This window comes from Octopus sinensis, linkage group LG21 (genome assembly GCF_006345805.1).
Source record: "Octopus sinensis linkage group LG21, ASM634580v1, whole genome shotgun sequence".
NCBI lineage: Eukaryota > Metazoa > Mollusca > Cephalopoda > Octopoda > Octopodidae > Octopus > Octopus sinensis.
Genome location: NC_043017.1, coordinates 16,451,069 through 16,472,901, shown reverse-complemented (window position 1 = coordinate 16,472,901; position 21,833 = coordinate 16,451,069). Strand labels below are relative to the sequence as shown.

Sequence of the window (21,833 nt, the reverse complement as noted above, 5' to 3'; positions counted from 1 at the left end):
GTCTGGAAGCCGTTCAGCGACGGGCAACCAAAAGAATACCCTCCATCAGGCATTTGCCATATTCTGAACGCCTTACTTCCCTGGGCATGGACACATTGAAACTCCGACGTCTGGCAGCTGACTTGGCAAACACCCATAAAATTATCAACCATCTTACAAACAATAACCCTGAGCACCTTTTCAAACAAGAGAAATGTTTCAACCTCTATCTACACATTCAAGTTTTGAATTCAAATGCCATGCACAGCGTTTATGTGAAAAGACCAGTAAATTCAAGCCATGGCAAAATCACCGGAAAATTTTAGTTAGGAAAATTTTAATAATTAGAAATTAATGTAATAAAACATTACAGAGGATCTATTATAAATAATTAAGAGGTCCCTAACGTCAAAATTGCAATAGGGAATTAACCAGTTATTTTTAAGTTGTGGATTCTTTGTGTCATGTCGCCCGAAGACAGTTTTTATCATGAGGAGGAATAATATGAGTGATATAATAGCTTTATAGCGGTTTTGGCTGCTATTTTAAGTATGTAAGGGTTTTTTAACCCTCTTAGTTATAATTGTGACTTGTTCATAATTATAAATGTTTTTCTTCTTTACATATATATATACTCTCTTTACTCTCTTTTACTTGTTTCAGTCATTTGACTGCGGCCATGCTGGAGCACCGCATTTAGTCGAGCAAATCGACCCCAGGACTTATTCTTTGTAAGCCCAGTACTTATTCTATCGGTCTCTTTTGCCGAACCGCTAAGTGACGGGGACGTAAACACACCAGCATCGGTTGTCAAGCAATGCTAGGGGGACAAACACAGACACACAAACACACACACACACATATATATACATATATACGACAGGCTTCTTTCAGTTTCCGTCTACCAAATCCACTCACAAGGCTTTGGTTGGCCCGAGGCTATAGTAGAAGACACCTGCCCAAGGTGCCACGCAGTAGGACTGAACCCGGAACCATGTGGTTGGTAAGCAAGCTACTTACCACACAGCCACTCCTGCACCTATCTATCTATCTATATATATATATATATATATATATATATATATATACATATATATTGAAACTAACTACAGGCATACCTTGGCTTAAGTCGTTTCGATTTAAGTCATTCTTGATTATACGTTGGTTTTCAAAAATAATATATGGAAAAATAAAATCAAGTCATTTTTCTTGACTTTACAACTGTCAGCCACAAATACTGGAATCGTAAAATCACTAGTAAACTGTTAAAACACAAAAAAATCATGTTACTGCACAATAAATAAAAGCATATAAAATCATATTAAAATACGTAGAGTAAATGTTAAGATACACACCATAAAGTAGTGTAGCTTAGTGAATGAAATCAAGAAATCAAGAAATCACCAAACTGTATGTACATATTGGTAAATTTAAAACAATTTAGTTTTTTTTTTGCTATTGCAAAATAATGATAATTACTGAATTTGTTTTTTAAGCTTAAAGAGGCTTTTATTTTACGATACCTTATTGTAAATTACGTTCATAAATAAAGACTCTGCAAAGTACGGTAAATACCACCAAATTGCATTCGTAAATTTAGATTCCTTTTTTTCACTGTACTATATTAAAGAATAAAAATTATTTGTTTTTAAGTTTAAAATAGGTTTTTACTTTCTGTGCCGGTGGCACATAAAAAGCACCATCCGAACGCGGCTGATGCCAGCGCCGCCTCGACTGGCTTCTGTGCTGGTGGCACATAAAAAGCACCATCCGAACGTGGCCGATGCCAGACCTCCTGGCACCTGTGCAGGTGGCACGTAAAAAGCACCCACTACACTCGCGGAGTGGTTGGCATTAGGAAGGGCATCCAGATCAGACTGGAGCCTGGTGCAGGCCCTGGCTTCCCAGACCCCGGTCGAACCGTCCAACCCATGCTAGCGATGAAAACGGACGTTAAACGATGATGATGATGATTATTGAAAATGCATTCATAAATAAAGAACAGACCTGGGAATGGTTATTGACTTGCTTCAGTTTAGCACAGAGACAAATAAATTTGGCAACCCCATTTTTTTTAATGCACCATCCAGGATCTTCCTACTGCCCCCTTCCCAAGAGGGGTGGACAGTATCACCCACTTTGGGAAATACTGGTGTAGAGTAACAACAGTAAAAAGTTTATTTCTGTGGGTTATCAACAGTTTGTGAGGGTTATCAAAAGATTGCATGTGTATGGAGAATGGGGTAAGGGGTATCTACCGTTTGGAATATCAAGAGTATGTGGGTTATCTGCATTCAAAATTTGTTTCTGTGGGTCATCAACTGTGGGGTATGAAAAATTTTAGTGGGATAACAACAGTTTGTTTGTGTTGGAAATATGGAGTATGAAGACCTTATTTCAATGAGTGTCAACAGTTTCCCTTTCAACAACTTGTATCTGGTGTAAACAGTTTGTGTGGATATCAACAGGTTTCTTTTTGTTTTTGCGTCAGATACTAATAGTGTGTGTGGAGATCCAAAGGCTCTTTGTATGAGATACCAGTATTTTGAATGGAGAATTTATAGTGTGTGCTATTTATTAACAGTTTATGTGGATATTAGCAGACTTCTTTTTCTTAAGTATCTGTTGGGTATTTAAAATTTGCCTCTGATACCAATGGTTTGTGTAAAGCATAAACAGTTGGCTTAGGAAGAGTATAATCAATTTGGTTGTGTGGAGTGACTCCATAAAATGACTCAATAAAGTGTCACCCTGATTGGATGAAGCCACATGATAAACAAAGTTCTGGAGAAGCTCATTAGGTGGAGCCAGAAGTCCAGTGGTCCAGTGAAGAATGAATCAACGACAGAAATTAAAATGATGTGACCAATGGCAGCAAGTGAGAAAAAATAAAATTTGAATCATGGCAATACATGTGTGTTGGGCACTGCTGCGCATGTGTAAGGCATCACACAGCTATGTGTGAACAAGAAGGTCGGTAAGAACAGCAGCCATATTGAAAAACGAAATGCATCCACGTGATTTAAAGGGAAAAAAATGAAGATATCATGTGAAGAATGCCACTAGTAAATTTTTTCTTGGAAAAATACAAAAGACAGCTTTGACATATTAGATTTGTGCAATTTCACAGTTTATGTCTACTCAGCACTGTTTGATAATTTTTTTAAATATGCATGTGAAGAATGTCATGAGTTCAAATTGTTCTTTTCATTTTTTTTTTGGTGGGGTGGGGGAATATTTCTGAAAGAAATATTTCGATGTCGGGTCGGCACCAATGCAGGAAATCCCCTGTGTGGAAAGTCTGCTGTTTGAAAAATGCCCGGCGTAAAATGAATGTCAGAAGACATGTTTGTAAACAAAACATTGTAACTTCATTTGGATTGTAATGAGAGTTGACAAGTGATGAGTCAAGCAGGTGTATATATAGGTAGGAGCCAAATTTACTATTGCCCAAATGGGTTTTGAAGCTTGCAGTGCTAAGGTGGTAAGAAATACAAACAAGCAGGTTCCATCTTAGAGAAACGATGTGATCCATGTCGAATCCATCTGCTGACTCTCAAGAATATGGGCATCAATCAAGAATGCAGATAAATGCTCTTTGGTATTCCTATGCACCCAGCTCAATTAGTTGAAGTTGCCATAGCATGACTGTGCAATTCCACGACAACAAAACAGGGCTTTCCTGACTCACTACAGACTAAACATTTGTGTGGAATATCAATAGTTTACGTTGAGTACAAACAGTTTCTGTGGCCGTCAACGTATTTGTGAGTTATAAACAAGTGTGTGAGGTGTCGCCAGTTGTCTCTATTGGCCATCAACTGTCAGTGTCGGGTATCAACCGTTTCCTCTGTGAGTAGAAGCAATAATTTGATTCTGTGTTAACGGATTGTGTGGTTGGCTCAGCGGTTGCATAGGAAGTCGAGGACAAGAAACAGGAAGAAAGAGTGAGAGAAAGTTAGAGTGAAAGAGTACAACAGGGGTCGCTTTAGGTGTTTTCACTCAATAAACACACACAACGCTTGGTCTGGGAATTGAAACCGCGATCCTCCGGTATAAATAGCCCTTGTGGTTGTTATGGAAAGTTTGATTGTGTCTGTCAGGCACAATCTGTTTGTGTTGGTTATCAATAATGTTGTGTCCCCATTTAACTTAAAAAAGATAACAACAAAATCTCAGTCAAATAACACCTTACCATCTTCAGAAAAATAGGTAATCACATTTCTCATGTCTTTGCTCATAAGTCAACCTGACCAGAGCTTAGTAACAATGACAAAACAGTGAAATATGCCAATAAATGATATATTTTACACTAGGGATTGCTATATATATATTTTTTTTTTCTTTCGTTTTTCCACAGGTTTATGATGGTTTTAATCTGCCTTATATTCAGTGTCTTATCTACCATTGACCAATATACAGAATTTGCAAATGGAACATTGTTCTGGATGGTAAGGAATTTTCACTCTTTATAAATTCATTGAAGGTTTGGTTCAGAATGTTGTTACTTGCAATATCATAGATATTTTGCTACAAAGAAAACTGAAACCTTATTTAATTCATAAAGCTTAATCCAAGTAGAAGCAGAATTCTAGAGGTGATTGTTAACAAATTGTAGAAGGGTATCCGCAAGCACATTTCTATCTTTTTTCAGAAAGTCTTAGCTTTTAAAGATTAAGTGGACCCTTTACTCCCCAAGTACTTATTGCCCATCTCTTCTATCTGCTTCATAACCTCCCACAACGGTATTGTTATCCCGTCCATACATTTGATTTTGCCTCTCTTCAAGATTAACACACTGCACTTTCTTAGTCCAAATTCCATTCTGATATCAGCACTGAAGGTACATACACAGATGGTACACGGTAGTTTGAGAGATTCCGTAGTGGGGCTGAGAGCCCTGAAGATCCAGTAGGTAGAGGACATCCATCCACCCTTGATGATCAGCATTTGGAAACAATGGAACCTGACAAGAACATTACATTGGAAGTTTTTTGGAACCTAACCAAAGCATTACATCGGAAGTTTACAGTAAGCAACTGGAAGAAATACATGTTGACTTGAGCAAAATGAGACATGCACTTGTTAATCTGCTCCATGACAATGTTCAACCACATGTTTCCAGGATAATGCTGCAGAAGCTCACAGACTTGGGATGTGAAACTTTACCACATCTTCCATATTCTTCTGATCTCTCACTCACCGACTATCACTTTTTCAAGCATCTAAACACATTTTTAAGGCAAAAAAACCTTCCATTCCAAAACCAAAGTTGAAACTGAATTCAAGGATTTCTTGGCATCAAAACCTTTGGATTTTTATAGAAGGGACATAAATGACCTTGTTAATTGATGGGAGAAATGCATAGCTGTTCAGGGATCATATTTTGAATAATTAAACTTTGTATAAGTTCAGTTTCCCCAAAATATAGGCTTATTTTTAAAATTGGCCATTATTTTCCAAACAACCTGATAGAATAAAAAGATCCTCAGTTATGGTTGACAAGAAGAAAAAAGAAATGAAAATATAACAGATATAAATGAGCTCTTACTCTGCATTGCTTCTGTTGCTGTCAAAAGTTTTTAGGGTTAAAGGAAAATTTTTTTAAATGGTGTTTAGGGCATATAAAATTTAGAAATTTAAATCTAAATTACACTAAAGCAAGAAGTTTGTATCATAGATTTTCAGGGTTGGTCTTAAAGGGTTAATGTAATCCTCATATAGAATCAGCAGACATACTGCTAGAATTCACCTGATAGGTTCCCTCAGTTTGCATCTGCCTAATTTCACTCAGAGGGCTTCAGTAGATTCAAGATATATGTTTAAGGCTTCACGTAGTTCAAAGCCAAAGTGTTCCTTCTTTGTTCCTTCTCGAGCTATGCTTGGCTCATAAGGGCTGGTTTCCCGGTTTTCTTGGCATATAGTTTCCTCACCTGGACAGGACGCCAGTCTGTCGCAGGTGATCTGCAAGATGCAGGAGGAAAGAATGAAAGAAGGTTGTGGCAAAAGAGTCAGTAGAAGCTCGCCATTACTTTCTGCTGGAGCCGCGTGGAGCTTAGGTGTTTTGCTCATAAACACACACATCGCCCGGTCTGAGATTCGAACCCGCGATCCCTCGACCACAAGTTCGCTGCTCTAACCACTAGGCCATGTGCCTCCACTAAGCCAAAGTGTCATCATTGTGAAGCAATCTTTTTAACCATTTGGTTATGACACACACATACACATGCATACAAATACACAAACACATCCATACAGTGGTATACACACATGCATACATTTATTTGCAAATAATGTATTTCAAGTAGACCTGAAAAACATTCAACAAAAATGCCAATTCAAGAGTGGTCCCTTGGTGTACTAGAAAAAGCAGTCACCCCCACCCCCCTCAAGCATCTTAAATAAAGGACACAATAAATAATGTCTGAAAATAAGAGAGAATGATCACAGAATAGAATGCTATTAATTGTAGGTTTGCCTAATGAAAATAATCAAAACAGCAACACTGGGAGAAGTAGAAGCACTACTTTAAAGACGGTTGTTTTGTATCACAATGGCTGAATAATAGTGTGTAACTGTTGGAATAGCATTAAATGCCTCCAGTGGACCAGTCATAGGTTCCCTGCATCTCCAATAACAAAAGTAGCAAGGGAGTTTTCTGTAACTCAGTGCAGAACACTAGCATAAAGATTGGGTGGATGCTGTATTTGCATTCTTCATTGATATACATTGCTAAAAGATATACACTTGGCATAAATTTTGGTCAAATAAATTCCATCCCAACTTTTGGGTTAGGGTTAGGGTTAGGGTTAGGGTTCTAATTTCACGTATACACAACTGAGAGATGTATTTTTGGGGACAGAATTTGAATTATTTCTAATACAGTATTTGTCTCAATTTCCTTTTCTTTTCAGGAAGTTGTGCTGGTATTTTTTTTCGGATTTGAATATATAATACGTCTCTGGTCAGCCGGTTGTCGAAGTAAATACATGGGTGTTTCTGGACGACTACGGTTTGCTAGAAAACCAATATCTGTTATTGGTAAGTTTCCTTACAATTTTGCTGGTCAGTCGAGCAACATTTAACTTTGATGTTTGATGTCAACCAGGTAATATCTTATAGAAACCAATAAACACATCGTGCCAATATCAATTATTCATTTATTTGACTGAAAAATAAAATAATTTTTAAAATCACACTTTATCATTTGGATAGCATAGTTTATATGGTGGAAGTAAAAAATAAGTTTTATTCCACACTTCTATCATTTTATCTTGGCATCAGTATTTTAGCATTAAAGAGGCTGTTTCATTTCTTGCAAAACTGGAGTCCTTTCTACTCTATATTTCTATTCTTCCAATGTGAAGATGACCAAGAGGTTAAATAGGGAGTATGAGCGTGTTGGGGGTAAATAGAGGGATAGGAGTGAGAGGCTGGCATCTCTCTCTTTATACATAAGTGTATAAAGAGAGAGAGAGAGAGATACTAGAATGAAGAATGTGAGTGTAGAATTCTAGAATATTCTTAAGAATTGAACCTGGAAAAGCACAGAACAAGCAGTAACTGAATGAAAAAGGCAGACACAGAATGCTAGATTATTCTTATGTATTGAAAATGCATCTCTCTCTCTTTCTCTCTCTCTCCCTCTCCCTCTCTCTCTCCCTCTTCCTCTCCCGCTTCCTCTCTCTCTCTCTCCCTCTCTCTCTCACTCTCTCATAATATTAATATCAATATTCTTAATATCTAATTATAAAAATATAATAGCATTTTTTTTAACACTGGGGTCCAACAGAGTAAACTAGGAATCAAAAGGGTCTTCTTCAGGCAAAAGATGGCTGAGAACCACTGGTCTGAAGAATAAGCATTTCTCTCATCTTACTCTTCCACTTGACGCAAAATAAGGCAGGAGAAGAACAAATTTTTACCATTTTAAAACTTTTTTAGATTTGCAGCAAAGCTAAATATTTTTGTGGGTAGCATAGTTAATTCAGTTGGTCCTAGAGTATAACTGTTACTAATTTTATAAAATTTCAGCAAAGGAATAGAATTCACAGCATAGATGAAAGGAAACGACGATGCCGTGGTCATCTCATTCTTGCTCACAACATCATAAGCAGAAAGTGTAACCTCTCGAAAGAGCTGTTCTCCACTCCTGCTCCAGAGTGTAGGCTGCGGGGTCACTCCTAAAAGCTCTATCTGCGATGATTTCATCTCAATCGAAGGAGAGGGACTTTCTCTGTCCGGGTTGCGGATCCGTGGAATAAGCTACCGGACGAGATAGTGAAGATGCCGACGACCGCTCGGTTCAAAGTCTCTCTTGACCAGAAATGGCCTGAACTCTTTGCATGAACACCACCCTGTACATAACTCCATGTCCCCCTACATGGCCTTGCTTTTTGCTTTTAGAGCCAAAAAATTATAATTATCTTAAGATATTTTGTCCAACGCTATTCTACTGGCAATTCTTTTTTTTTACGATGACCATTGATATTTAAGTATTTTAGCCACTGTCCTAACAGTGTGGTGGTCACAGCATACAAGCATCTGACCTCTTGTTATTTTGTTCAGTGTCCTATTCATTCAACTTTCAACACACTTTTATAAGCTAACACAAGGCATAAAAATCCTTTTTATATTTAAAAACTTCCTGAATTAGTTGAAACTGATACTTATTTTATTTTTGCTTTGCAGATTTTATTGTTGTTGTTGCATCAATTGTCGTCTTTACTATTGGCTCCGAGGGACAAGTATTTGCCACTTCTGCCATCCGGTAATTATTATTATTATTATTCAGTAGTTTTATTTTTATAGCGTTCCTTCACTTCACTACCAAGCGCAGCTCTGTGTGCCTCAGGTATGTGCTGTGGTTTGATGTGAAGCTCTGATGGTTATTGTATGGAAAGTGTTCTGCATAGGATGTGTGCAGTGCCCAGTAGTGCAATTTTCTGTATGTTATATGTGTTTGTAAGTCCTGGTGTTTTTGTTATGTATTTGTCTGAATATTTTTTTATCATGCCTAATGCACCTACTATGATAGGAATTGTTTCTGCTTTTAGATTCCACATTCTGGTTACCTCTATTTCCAGGTCTTTGTATTTTGAAAGTTTCTCCATTTCTTTTTGAGACACGTTGTTATCTGCTTAAATTACTATTATTATTATTATTATTATTATTATTATTATTATTATCATCATCATCATCATCATCATCATCACCATCATCATCATCATCATCATCATCATCATCATCATTATTATTATTATTATTATTGCCTTTGCCTTTGCTAAGGCGGAGGTATTGTTTTCAGTCGTGTTTGGCTGTTTGTTTGTTTGTCTGTGGACAAGATATCTAAAGAACCACTGGATGGATCTGGATGAAATTTTCAGGGATTTTTGGCCTTGAGACTGGCACAAACTGATTGGATTTTGGGATCAATCCAGCACCGGAGAAGGATTCTGGATTGCGTATATAATACATGCTCCATGGCAGTAACACCTGAGCTGTGACCACCAAGGACTTGCAAAGGCTTGAAAGAAATGCAGCCAGTATGATTTGCTGGATGTGCAATGTCAGTGTGCATGTACAATAGAGTGTAAATGTTATGAGAGAAAAGTTGGGCATAAGAGGCATCAGGTGTGGTGTGCCAAAGAGATGACTGTGCTGGTATGGTCATGTGATGTGTATGGACAAGGAGAGGTGTGTGAAAAAATGCCAATCTCTATGGAGGGAACCTGTGGAAGAGGTAGACCCAGGAAGACATGGGATGAAGTGGTGAAGCATGATCTTGGAACGTTGGGCCTCATAGAGGCAATGACAAGAGACCAAGACCTTTGGCGATGCGCCATGCTTGAGAAGACCTGCCAAGCCAAGTGAAACCGCAGTCGTGGCACATAAAAAGCACCCTTCGGACATTGGGCAATATGCTGTGCTTGAGATAATCTGTCAAGCCAAGTGAAATTGTAGTCATGGCCAGTGAAGTGTCCACATACCTGGCACCTGTACTGGTGACATGTAAAAAGCACTCTTTGAACTTTGATGTTTTATTCCATTAAAACAGCTGTAGAGGACAATTTTATTGTGAACTATATGTGAAATTTATACATTTCTGCTTTTTATTTTAAATATATAATTTCGTGTGTATGTGTGTGTGTGTGAGTGAGTGTATGTGTGCATGTATGTATGTACATATGTGTGTGTATGTATGTATATCAAACAGACTCATACACATCTGTATCATCATCATCATCATCATCATTTAGCGTCCGTTCTCCATGCTAGCATGGGTTGGACGGTTCAACTGGGGTCTGTGAAGCTGGAAGGCTTCATCAGGCCCAGTCAGATCTGGCAGTGTTTCTACGGCTGGATGCCCTTCCTAACGCCAACCACTCCGTGAGTGTAGTGGGTGCTTTTTACGTGCCACCTGCACAGGTGCCAGACAGAGCTGGCAAACGGCCACGAACGGATGGTGTTTTTACGTGCCACCTGCACAGGTGCCAGACAGAGCTGGCAAACGGCCACGAACGGATGGTGTTTTTACGTGCCACCAACACGGGGGCCAGACAGAGCTGGCAAACGGCCACGAACGGATGGTGCTTTTACGTGTCACCGGCACGGGGGCCAGGCGAGGCTGGCAACGGGCACAAACGGATGGTGCTTTTACATGCCACTGACATGGGGGCCAGACAGGGCTGGCAAACGGCCACGAACGGATGGTGCTTTTACGTGTCACCGGCACGGGGGCCAGGCGAGGCTGGCAATGGACACGAACGGATGGTGCTTTTACATGTCACCGACATGGGGGCCAGACAGGATGCATGTATGTATGTATGTATGTATGTATGTATGTATGTAAATTCCATATAGAATTAGGAAAGCAAGTGTTGCTTTCAGAAGGCTAGAAAAGCACCTCTGGAGTCGACAAAGATAAAGGTGTACAAGGCATGTGTGCTCCCTTCTCTTCTCTATGCCTGTAAGATGTGGGTCAGATATCGATACCACCTTAAACAACTGGAACATTTCCATCAGATGTGCCTCAGACGGATCTATGGCATTAAGTGGAAGGACCGCATCAGTGATCTTGAAATATTGGAAGGCTCTCGGTCTGAAAGTATAGAAGCTCTTGTGTTAAAGCAAAGGCTCAGATGGAGTGGTCATCTGGTCAGAATGAAGGATTCAAGGATGCCAAAATAACTCTTTTATGGAGAGTTAGCTAAAGGATAACGACTTCCACATAAACCAAAAAAGAGGTATAAGGACTTGCTGAAGGCTTCCTTAAAAGATGCTTGCATCTCTCCTGACACATGGGAAGGCATAGCTATTGATCGTAGCAGGTGGAGAAGGATTGTGCACGAGAGGACAGCCACTTTTGAGAAATCTCGAGTTGCACATGAGAAAGTAAGGAGGGATGTCAGGAAGGGCATCGCTGTTACACATCCAGAAGGGAAGGGTCTTCCTTTGATGCTGACATGCAATGTCTGTGCAAGACCCTGCCTCAGTAAAGCTGGACTCAAGAGTCATCTTCGTAGTCATAAAGCGAGACAGATGAGTGACAACCTGGCCACTTGTGGTAGTGTAACATACCAAACTAATCATATCTGTCGGGCATGTGGAAGAGAGTGTAATTTGGCAGGAGGACTTAAACAACATGCAAAAGTACATGAAGCCCAGTTACAACTACAGCCGGCTATTACCAGTAAAGGTTTTCGTTGCCAATTCTGTACAAGACATTGTAGATCTTTAGCTGGGCTAAAAAGTCACATTCGATCACAGCACCAGTAACAGTTAAGCTTTGTGCAATGGCCATATTCGATAACGAGGGGGCAGTCATAAAATATGTATGTATGTATGTATGTATGTATGTATAAGAAAATGAGATGATAAAGGAAATAAACAATTATGTTATGAACCTGATTAGTTTACAGTTGTTTCTGCACTACACTCATAGTTGAGTGCTTGAATATTATCCTGGAGCTTCATCAGAGCTTTAAACACGAAGCGCAATTTATTTGGGAGAATACTTACATATATGTATAATGCTTTTCTATGTATATATATAAATGTAAACGTTTTCCTAAGTAAATTACACTTCATGTTTGAAGTGCTGACGAAGCTGTAGGGTGATACTCAGGCACTCAACTATGAGTGCATTGTACCCCATAGCAGAAACAGTTGTAAGCCAATGCAATTCATATCATAATTGTTGATTCCTTTATCATCCCAATTTCTTATTACTGCTCTGTACTTGACTGACACTTTGTACTGAAGTATCTGTATAATGAGTTCTAACACCAGGTTATTAGCATCTCAATGCCTAAGTGAAATATTAATATATGTATTATTTTCAAGTTTTTAAAAACTGTCTTTAAATTTTCAGAGGAGTTCGTTTCTTGCAAATCCTTCGTATGCTCCATGTTGACAGACAAGGAGGGACATGGAGATTACTTGGTTCTGTGATATACCTGCATAGGCAGGTATGTATTTTGTCTTAAAAATGTGTTGATGACTTTCAAATCTGAAAAAAAAAAACACATTTCATTATTGACTTTTAACATTGACTCATATTAAAGGACAAAGTATTAACAATGGAATTGACTTAAATACACGACATGCACCTAATTCATTGATGCTGCAGGGATGAGAGGCAATGTTGACCATCATAGGATTTGGATTAAATATTTGAGATTGAATATTGCTAATAGTCTGGTGGTTTACCATTTCTGCCTTGATATTAGTATCAACATTCTCATGTGGTGATTGCAATTATCAATTTCAGTTTCGGAGATGTACTTGCATAGCAAGTGATTTGATCTGAGATCGTGCTGAAATGAAAACAATTGCAGCGTGGAAGGTGTTTATAAGCCATTTAAGAAACAGACAAAAGCCGTTCGATTCACTTCAACATTTAAGTTTAATTTGTCAAAATATTTTCGGCGCTTTAAGACCGCCGCCTGTTCACTGACAAAAATCTGTGCTGCATCCCTTCCAGTTTCTATTTTAAATAATTTTATATCATTGCTAATAATCTGAGGAAAGGTATGAGTAATACCATGTAATCCTCCACTTTACCTAACTTTAGATACATAGAACAACATACAGAGTCATTAGAAATATCATTACTATCACCATTTTTGTCCTTTTCTATTTGGGTGAGAAAGTGACAAACATGAAAGTATACTCAACCACATGTTTATGACATTCACTTAGTTTCAATCCTAACAATTGCTTCGGCAGGGCTCACATATAACGTTATTCAACATGGTACTTCTCTTCACTTGGCGTTATTTAAGAACATGCTTCGTTTCTCTACTGCTTTCTTTTTACTCAGAGCCATCTTGGCATTATTACAGACCCCTTGGCAAAGCAATGCACTGGGCCCATATTATTTATTTATTGAAAGTAAATCATGAGATATACAGATTAAAATTTGGCCCCTGGACACAACAACCTCCTAAGCAGCCCAAGTGCAGATATGAACAGTATATGGGAACCAGTATTAAGGAAGGATAGGAGAATATTAGATTTATAAGCTCTAAAATTCACTCCATAATTTCCAATGGGCATATGGCGTAGTGGTTAAGAGTGTGGGCTACTAACCCCAAGATCCTGAGTTTGATTCCAGGCAGTGACCTGAATAATAATAATAATAATAATGATAACAACAACAACAACATCAAAAAATATCTTAGGAATGAGAACCCAGGTTCGAAATTTCCCCAAGACACCTGATGAAGGCTGGAGGGTGTATCAGCTGAAATGTTGTGTTAACAACAAACAAGATGAAGACAAATATCCGTCAAATGTAAATAATGTAAATAATGTACATAATTCCTCATCTCTTAAATATAGAACTGTATACACTCCATTAAATCTTCTGAGGGGTGATAAGCAGTCAAGTGTAGAGGGATTTGAATTTAGAAAATTTCATGGGAGTCATATTAAATAATTTAATGAATTTATTCTGGTATTCCATAATATATACAATTCCTTATTCTTAAGACATGGAAGATTAAAGAGTCAAAAGAATTTGTTAATTGCATTGTTATTATTTGATTTTATAAGTATATACACAAACAAAACTATCAAACTATAACTTTTGGTCTCTATTCTTTTTCTTTATATATATTTTCAGGAGTTGATAACTACCCTATATATCGGATTTTTAGGTCTGATTTTCTCATCCTATTTTGTCTACCTGGCAGAAAGGAAAGAAGGTAAAAAAGACTTTGCAAGCTATGCTGATGCCTTATGGTGGGGAGTTGTAAGTATACATAAATAGCCATTAAAGATACTGTGAAAATATGAAAAACATTGCAGAAGTTTAGCATTTTGTAAATTCGTAAATACATACAAGTTCAGGTTTATACCTGTAATTACTGAGGCACTGGGATATATAACTGTTATGGGGATAATAATAATAATAATAATAATGGAACACCCCCCTCCCACGTGACAAGTGGTATGTGCTAGTCATTACAAAGACAGTGATGTAGGAAGTTGAGTGATCGAGAAGTCGGCAAAGTCAGACATAAATAGTCATGTCTTACTTATCTAACTAACTCTACTGATCTACCAGAGAGAACGTCACAACAGTCTGACGTTAGATTACAACAGCGACGATGAGGAATTAAACAAACTCCTAAGGAGTTATGAAACTCACAAAAGTTTTTTGTGCAAATTTTAAGGTATACAAAATCATAAGATTATGGAAGAATTATCGACCAGTTTTACTTTTGAGTTGCAAAAACAGCAACAACAACAACGCTTGCTATTACAACAATAAATGGTGCAATTAATGAATAGTAAGTTGTCCAAAAATGTTGAAAAGATGTTCTTGCCAAATTATGTTGCAAACTCAATACCGGAACCAGACGAAGGAGTTACCTTTGAGGCATGCTATAGGCGCAGGAGTGGCTGTGTGGTAAGTAGCTTGCTTACCAACCGCATGGTTCCGGGTTCAGTCCCACTGCGAGGCATCTCGGGCAAGTGTCTTCTGCTATAGCCCCGGGCCGACCAATGCCTTGTGAGTGGATTTGGTAGACGGAAACTGAAAGAAGCCTGTCGTATATATGTATATATATGTATGTATGTGTGTGTGTGTTTGTGTGTCTGTGTTTGTGTGTCTGTGTTTGTCCCCCTAGCATTGCTTGACAACCGATGCTGGTGTGTTTACGTCCCCGTCACTTAGCGGTTCGGCAAAAGAGACCGATAGAATAAGTACTGGGCTTACAAAGAATAAGTCCCGGGGTCGATTTGCTCGACTAAAGGCGGTGCTCCAGCATGGCCGCAGTCAAATGACTGAAACAAGTAAAAGAGTAAAGAGAGAGATCCTCAAGAGAGAGTTCAAAGATTGGGACAAGGATATGAAAATGCATCAAGTCCTAAGAGGAAAGTAGTGAGTGATGAAACGTGGGTCTACAAGGGAGTGACAGGGCAACAATGGATACGGTTGGTTGAAGGAAGACAGAAAAGAGAGATTCTGTTGGGCTGCAGGAGTTGGGGTGGGAGAGAGAAAAATATCGTCCATGAAGAAGAGATGTGGTTTAGTTCATTGGGGTAGGGTATGCAAATTAATGTTGCATGTGGGTGGAATACACAGTATTTCCACAACTCAGTAGGTGGGTCTTCTCAGGAACCTCATATCACCATAAACCTCACTCCATTGGCATCTCCTCCTTCAAGCTCAATATCTCGAGATTGGCCCTCACTTCTTCATACCATATCTTCCTGGGTCTTCTCCTCCACAGGTGCAACCCACTTTAAGTGACTGGCACTGCTCTCTTCATTCATGTGCATCACATGTCAAAACTAATGTAGTCTTCTCTCTTGCATGCTACATGTGATTCCTCTTATGCCCAAATTTTCAGCACACATTTGCACTATGTCACACATGTTGCACATCTATTGGAGAATGCTAGCTTCATTCTTCTGCAGTCCACACATGCTGTCTGCATTCAGGACCCACGACTCACTACCATGGAGCATAGCTGTTCATTCATAAGCATCATATAATCTACCTTTCAATCTGAGAACGAGACTTTTTGTTACCAATAAATCTCTAGATTTTCTCCATCTTATTCTTATTTTAGTAACAATACTTTCAGAGTAACCTCGACCACTGCTAATTTGGTCACCTAGGTAACAGAAACTAACGACCACTCAAGGTAGTCTTCTGGGCATTTGAGAGAATCTAATTTGCATGAGTCCTTAGTACTTATTGTTCTTGTGCATCTGACATATACAAAGAAAACGTTATTTGTTAACCTGTGATTCCACTGCACCTTATAAGTGTCCATAGCTTGCACTGGATGCAATGAACAGAATTCTTTCTAATTCCTTTCCTACATATTCCATTTATCAGCATACCAGCCTCGCCTCTTCACACCACTGATGTTATCCAAGGGAAAGGCAAAGGCCGATACAGCTTGGCACCAGTGATGTCATGACTCATTTCTACAGCTGAGTTAACTGGAGCAACATGAAATCGGGTGTCTTGCTCAGGAGCACAACATGCGGCCCGGTCTAGGAATCGAACTCACAACCTCATGATCGTAAGCTCGACACTCTAACTACTGAGCCATGCGTGGACACATAAAAAGCACCATTTGAGCGTGGCCGTTGCCAGTACTGCTTGACTGGCCCTCGTGCTGGTGGCATGTAAAAGCACCGACTACATTCTCAGAGTGGTTGGCGTTATAGGAAGGGCATCCAGCTGTAGAAACACTGCCAGATCAAGATTGGAGCCTGGTGCAGCCTCCTGGCTTCCCAGACCCCAGTTGAACCGTCCAACCCATGCTAGCACGGAAAACGGACGTTAAATGATGATGATGATGATGATGATGACATTAATAACAAAGACAACAAAGAAAATGATGCTGATGACAGTAACCATGACTACAGATGATGATGATGATGATGATAATGACTCTAATCTTATGCTTGATTAAAAACTAAATATTGATTTTCTTCTATGATTTTATATATTACCATGAATTCTGTTGAAACTCTTATTTTGCTTTGCTTTTCCAGATAACTGTGATGACCATTGGCTATGGTGATAAAGTGCCACAAACTTGGCTTGGTAAAATAGTTGCATCCTGCTTTGCTGTTTTTGCAATATCATTCTTTGCCTTACCAGCCGTAAGTCTTGGATTTGCTTATTTCTATATAACTCTGCATCAAACCTAGACAAATGACTGTTTGTACATATTTGCATATTACTTGTTGTCGGTGTAAAAATTCAAATATTCTGTACGGTCTTCATTGATTCCATCTCAAATCTCTTCAGCTTTCCTAATAAAATAAAGTCTCAAACATAAAAATATTAAAGGATCTTTTCCTTTTGAACGGCAGTTTTTAACATAATTTCTAGGTAACTAAAAAAATTTTAAACTTCATATACTGGTAGAATGTGTTTATAAAACATCTTTTTCTCTTGGCTTTCTTGAGAAAATTCTAGTTTGTAAGATAATTGTTGTTTTTTTCTTCAATTTCTGCAATTTCAACCAATCAGTGACGTCTATTGAGGTAAAAAAACATTCTGTGTCGTATGAATATGTCCCTCGTTTAAGAAACAGATTGGGTTTATTTACATTTCTGAAGAGAAAAAGATACCCTTCCCCCACCCCTAACCCTAACCCTAAAACAGATCGATACTAGGGTCATAATTATGGGTAACAATTTCATATGACACCGCTAGAAAAAACTGCCGTTCAAACCGAAAAGATCCAAGTGTTGATTTCCAGCATGGGTATAAAGCCATATATTTTAGTAGCAGGAACCGTTTCTTATACTGACTCCCCCACCACCTCCACCAATAGTCGACTGGTACTTGTTTTTCTAACCTCAATGAACGAAAAACAATCTACGTGTTAAGATTTGACCTCAAAGTTTTGAAGTGATGTAACTATATATCATAAGGCGTTTTGTCCAATATTCTACAAATTCTTCGAAACGGAGTTATTAATATAGAAAGATGGAATTATTATCCTGATAATACTTCTTGTAGCTTTTCATTTAGACTTTCCGTATAAAGAAAACATCCTTCTATCTTCTGTGTTCCGTATAAATGTCGCAGCTGTGTTTGAGCAGAACACCTTTAGTCTTTAAGGACAGTTACATCACTGAATAGGGGACACATTGTATTTCTTACGATTGCTTATAACCAAAATAGCAGCAGCATCAGTGGAGGCGCAATGGCCCAATGGTTAGGGCAGCGGACTCGTGGTCGGAGGATCGCGGTTTCGATTTCCAGACCGGGTGTTGTGTGTGTTTATTGAGCGAAAACACCAAAAGATCCACGGCAAGGGGTGGTGGCGACCCCTGTTGTACTCTTTCGCCCCAACTTTCTCTCACTCTTTCTTCCTGTTTCTTGTCCCCGACTTCCTACGCAACCGCTGAGCCTGGATGCGCAGTCATCCATCCGTTGATGCTCTCGGTGTCGAGGGGGTTGACCTGCTTTCTCTTCTGCAGGTCTTACGAATAGCAAAGGACCACGTTTCGGACTTCTCCCACCTTGCGAGCTCTGGGACGAGGACCGTTCGCTCAACAGCAGCAGCATCCGTAGCATTGGTTGTAATTGTAGCAACAGTAACCACGTAGGCAGTCTGACCATCTGTGGGTTTTAGATACATGTAGTTTGAACATAAATGCTGATCTTTTAGTTTTTTAAATTTTGATTGATATACCTTCATATTTTCAAAAAGCAGTGGAGTTTCAAAACCTGTACATAGCTGGACTGACGCCTTACCGTATTTTGTTTCATCCCTTCCCTCTAGGTTCAAAAACTTCCTACTCATCTGTGCTTAGTAAAATGAATCCAAGTCATTGATTTGTCTTTCTTGTATCGGTAATGTCAATACGAGTTGTTGCCCTTCACATTTGTTGCGCAAGAGGTTTTAAGAAATATTTTAAGGTGGCGAGCTGGCAGAAACGTTAGCACGCCGGGCGAAATGCTTAGTGGTATTTCGTCCGGCGTTACGTTCTGAGTTCAAATTCCGCCGAGGTCGACTTTGCCTTTCATCCTTTAGGGGTCGATAAATTAAGTACCAGTTGCGCACTGAGGTTGATATAATCGACTTAATCCGTTTGTCTGTCCTTGTTTGTCCTCTCTGTGTGTAGCCCCTTGTGGGTAGTAAAGAAATATATGGTGATTAACGTTATTTCTAGCATAGCTTTCTGTGGCACACTTGGATTCAGGGGTGGATTTTAGTTGCTGATTTTGTCTAATATAGAATCATACACGAAATGGAATTCTAGAATTCTGCTCAGTTTATTCTAATTTGCCCAGAACAAAACTATGTCCTTGTTGCCTTCTCACCATCGCTTCACAATATATGTGAATGTTTACACGACTTATCACTCGCTGATGTTGGGACAGACATTGAATTCAAACTTAATATTTCGTTTTTGGGTTTGGTTTGCAAGATTCTTTATATGAGTTCGTGTGTTGAAGCATATTCTGTTGTGTCTGGGGAGAGTAATTCTCTTTTAGTGCCTTATTGTTTAACACACTTACCGGTAAAATTTCCACTTATTTCTTATTTTTATTTTCTAAAATTTTCGTTGCGTCTTGCAACCTTTTCAATAGTCTTGACTCTCAGATAAACTTTTTTAAAGTTTAATACAGATAAACTTTTTAAAACATATCATCATGAGAAGAATACGAGAGCTTTTTTTTTAAAAATTATTCTTACACAAAACTTTCAGGTACAAGTTTGTAAAACTTTCGTATCCAATATTAATTTTTTTAATAAAATAACTATTACATTTCGAAATTACTTTATCGAAAGGTGTTCAAGACATTTTGTACCTTAAAACTTTTTTCAGAAGGAAAGTTGTCATACACCACACGCTCTCATCTAACTTATGAATGCATGAAAGACACTCTCAAGACATTGTGAACTTTAACTGTTGCATGTCTTGTAGAGCAAAAGGACGTACATAATTCTATAAAGTGGAAACTGCTAATCTTATTGCAGTTGGTAAAATCCCATGATCAATAATGGTAAAGACCATGAAATCTATTTTTAGAGAAAAGTGGTTATGTGATGGTGTTTGGGGATTTGAATGCATAAATGGGAAATGAGGAAGTAGAAAATGTAGAAGGAAAATATGGAGTTCCTGGTTGGAATTAGAGAGGAAGGAGTTTGTTGGAAATGGGTGCAGAGCAGGAGTTGGTGGTGGGTAAGAGGTGGAGGGTGGAGGGAGAAACAGTAGTGTATAAGGCCTTGATAGATTGTATGTTAATTGATAAAAGAGTGGTAAGAAGGTTGGTGGGTGTGCATGTAACGAGAGGTGAAGGTGGAGCTGTGTCAGATCACTTCTAAGTACAGGGTAAGTTGAAGGTATGCTCAAAATGGAATGCCAGATGAGTGACAGGGAGATGAGAGGTTGTGTGAAGGTGAGAGGTTGTGATGATGAGTGAACTAGGATAGGAGAAAGAAGGAGCAGGAATATGTAAAGAAACTGAGAGGTGAATATGAACAGGTTAAGAAATGGGAAGGAGGCTTTTAGAGAGGCAGTAATGAGATGTACCTGTGAGGTGTGTGGTAGACAAGTTGTTAGAACGAGCAGGTAAGGGATATGGTGGCAGAGAAGAAAAGGACCTTTGAAGAGTAGTTGCAGAAAGGGGACAGAGAGGTTTATGATCGCTACAGAGAAGTGAAGGGGAGAGTAAAGAGAGTTGCGAGGGTGGCGAAATGGGAGGCAAGTGAAAGGTTTGGGAAAAAGTTGAGTGAAAGTTTTGTAAGAAATAAAAAGTATGTTTTGGAAAGAGGTAGAGAGGGTAAGAAAGGTGGTTGGAGGAAGGGGGGGTTGGAGGAAGGGGAGGTGGTTGGAAGAAGGGGAGGTGGTTGGAGGAAGGGGAGGTGGTTGGAGGAAGGGGAGGTGGTTGGAAGAAGGATGTGAATGGAAATTTGTTGAAAAGAAGTGAGGAGGACGTACAAACGAGATGGGCAGAGCATTTTAGCAAAATCTGTTAAATGTTGAGGACTGTAAGAGGAGAGGAGGATGCCTGGTGCCGAATGGAATGCCTGGTGTGTGTCTTGTTGTGGCCACCCCGTCTTAAAAAAACGGGGAATAGGTCTGGGTATATATATATGTAATATCTTTTAACAAGGTTTCCATCAAAAGATTCTATTCATTGAGTTCTCTTAAATAGCCATAATTAAAATATAATTTTTCTTTTAAATACCTGAGAAATTACAAGTCAAATTAAATATTAGGTGTTACTCTCCAATTTTTGGCCCAATATTTTTTTTCATAACTTTTTTTCTGCTGAACCAAATATCGATTATTTTATGTCAAAGTGTAGCTTACCACTGCTCCATCATAGTGCAAAAAAAAAAAAAACCGAATTAAGATAGGCGCAGGAGTGGCTGTGTGGTAAGTAGCTTGCTAACCAACCACATGGTTCCGGGTTCAGTCCCACTGCGTGGCATCTTGGGCAAGTGTCTTCTGCTATAGCCCCGGGCCGACCAATGCCTTGTGAGTGGATTTGGTAGACGGAAACTGAAAGAAGCCTGTCGTATATATGTATATATATATATATATATAAGTGTCACATAAAATACACCAATCTGACCGTGGCCGTTGCCAGCCCCGCCTGGCACCTGTGCAGGTGGCACGTAAAAAGCACCCACTACACTCACGGAGTGGTTGGCGTTAGGAAGGGCATCCAGCTGTAGAAACATTGCCAAATTAGACTGGAGCCTGGTGCAGCCTTCTGGCTTCCCAGAACCCCGGTCGAACCGTCCAACCCATGCTAGCATGGAGAACGGACGTTAAACGACGATGATGATGATGATGATAAGTGTGTGTGTATGTGTTTGTTCCCCTAGCATTGCTTGACAACCGAT

The 21,833-nt window shown here is 39.0% G+C and overlaps 1 protein-coding gene across 4 annotated transcripts in view; it reads left to right on the top strand.

Moving 5' to 3' along the window:
* The window catches only part of LOC115222775 (potassium voltage-gated channel subfamily KQT member 1-like), an 81,423-nt gene that overhangs the window by 5,584 nt on the left and 54,006 nt on the right, over window positions 1-21,833 (top strand). For all 4 annotated transcript variants that reach the window (XM_036512040.1, XM_029793075.2, XM_036512041.1 and 1 more), the window contains 6 exons: window positions 4,340-4,430; window positions 6,894-7,020; window positions 8,671-8,749; window positions 12,353-12,449; window positions 14,108-14,236; window positions 17,005-17,115. In XM_036512040.1, the coding sequence (XP_036367933.1) occupies window positions 4,340-4,430; window positions 6,894-7,020; window positions 8,671-8,749; window positions 12,353-12,449; window positions 14,108-14,236; window positions 17,005-17,115 (634 nt within the window). The remainder of the gene's footprint in view (window positions 1-4,339; window positions 4,431-6,893; window positions 7,021-8,670; window positions 8,750-12,352; window positions 12,450-14,107; window positions 14,237-17,004; window positions 17,116-21,833) is intronic.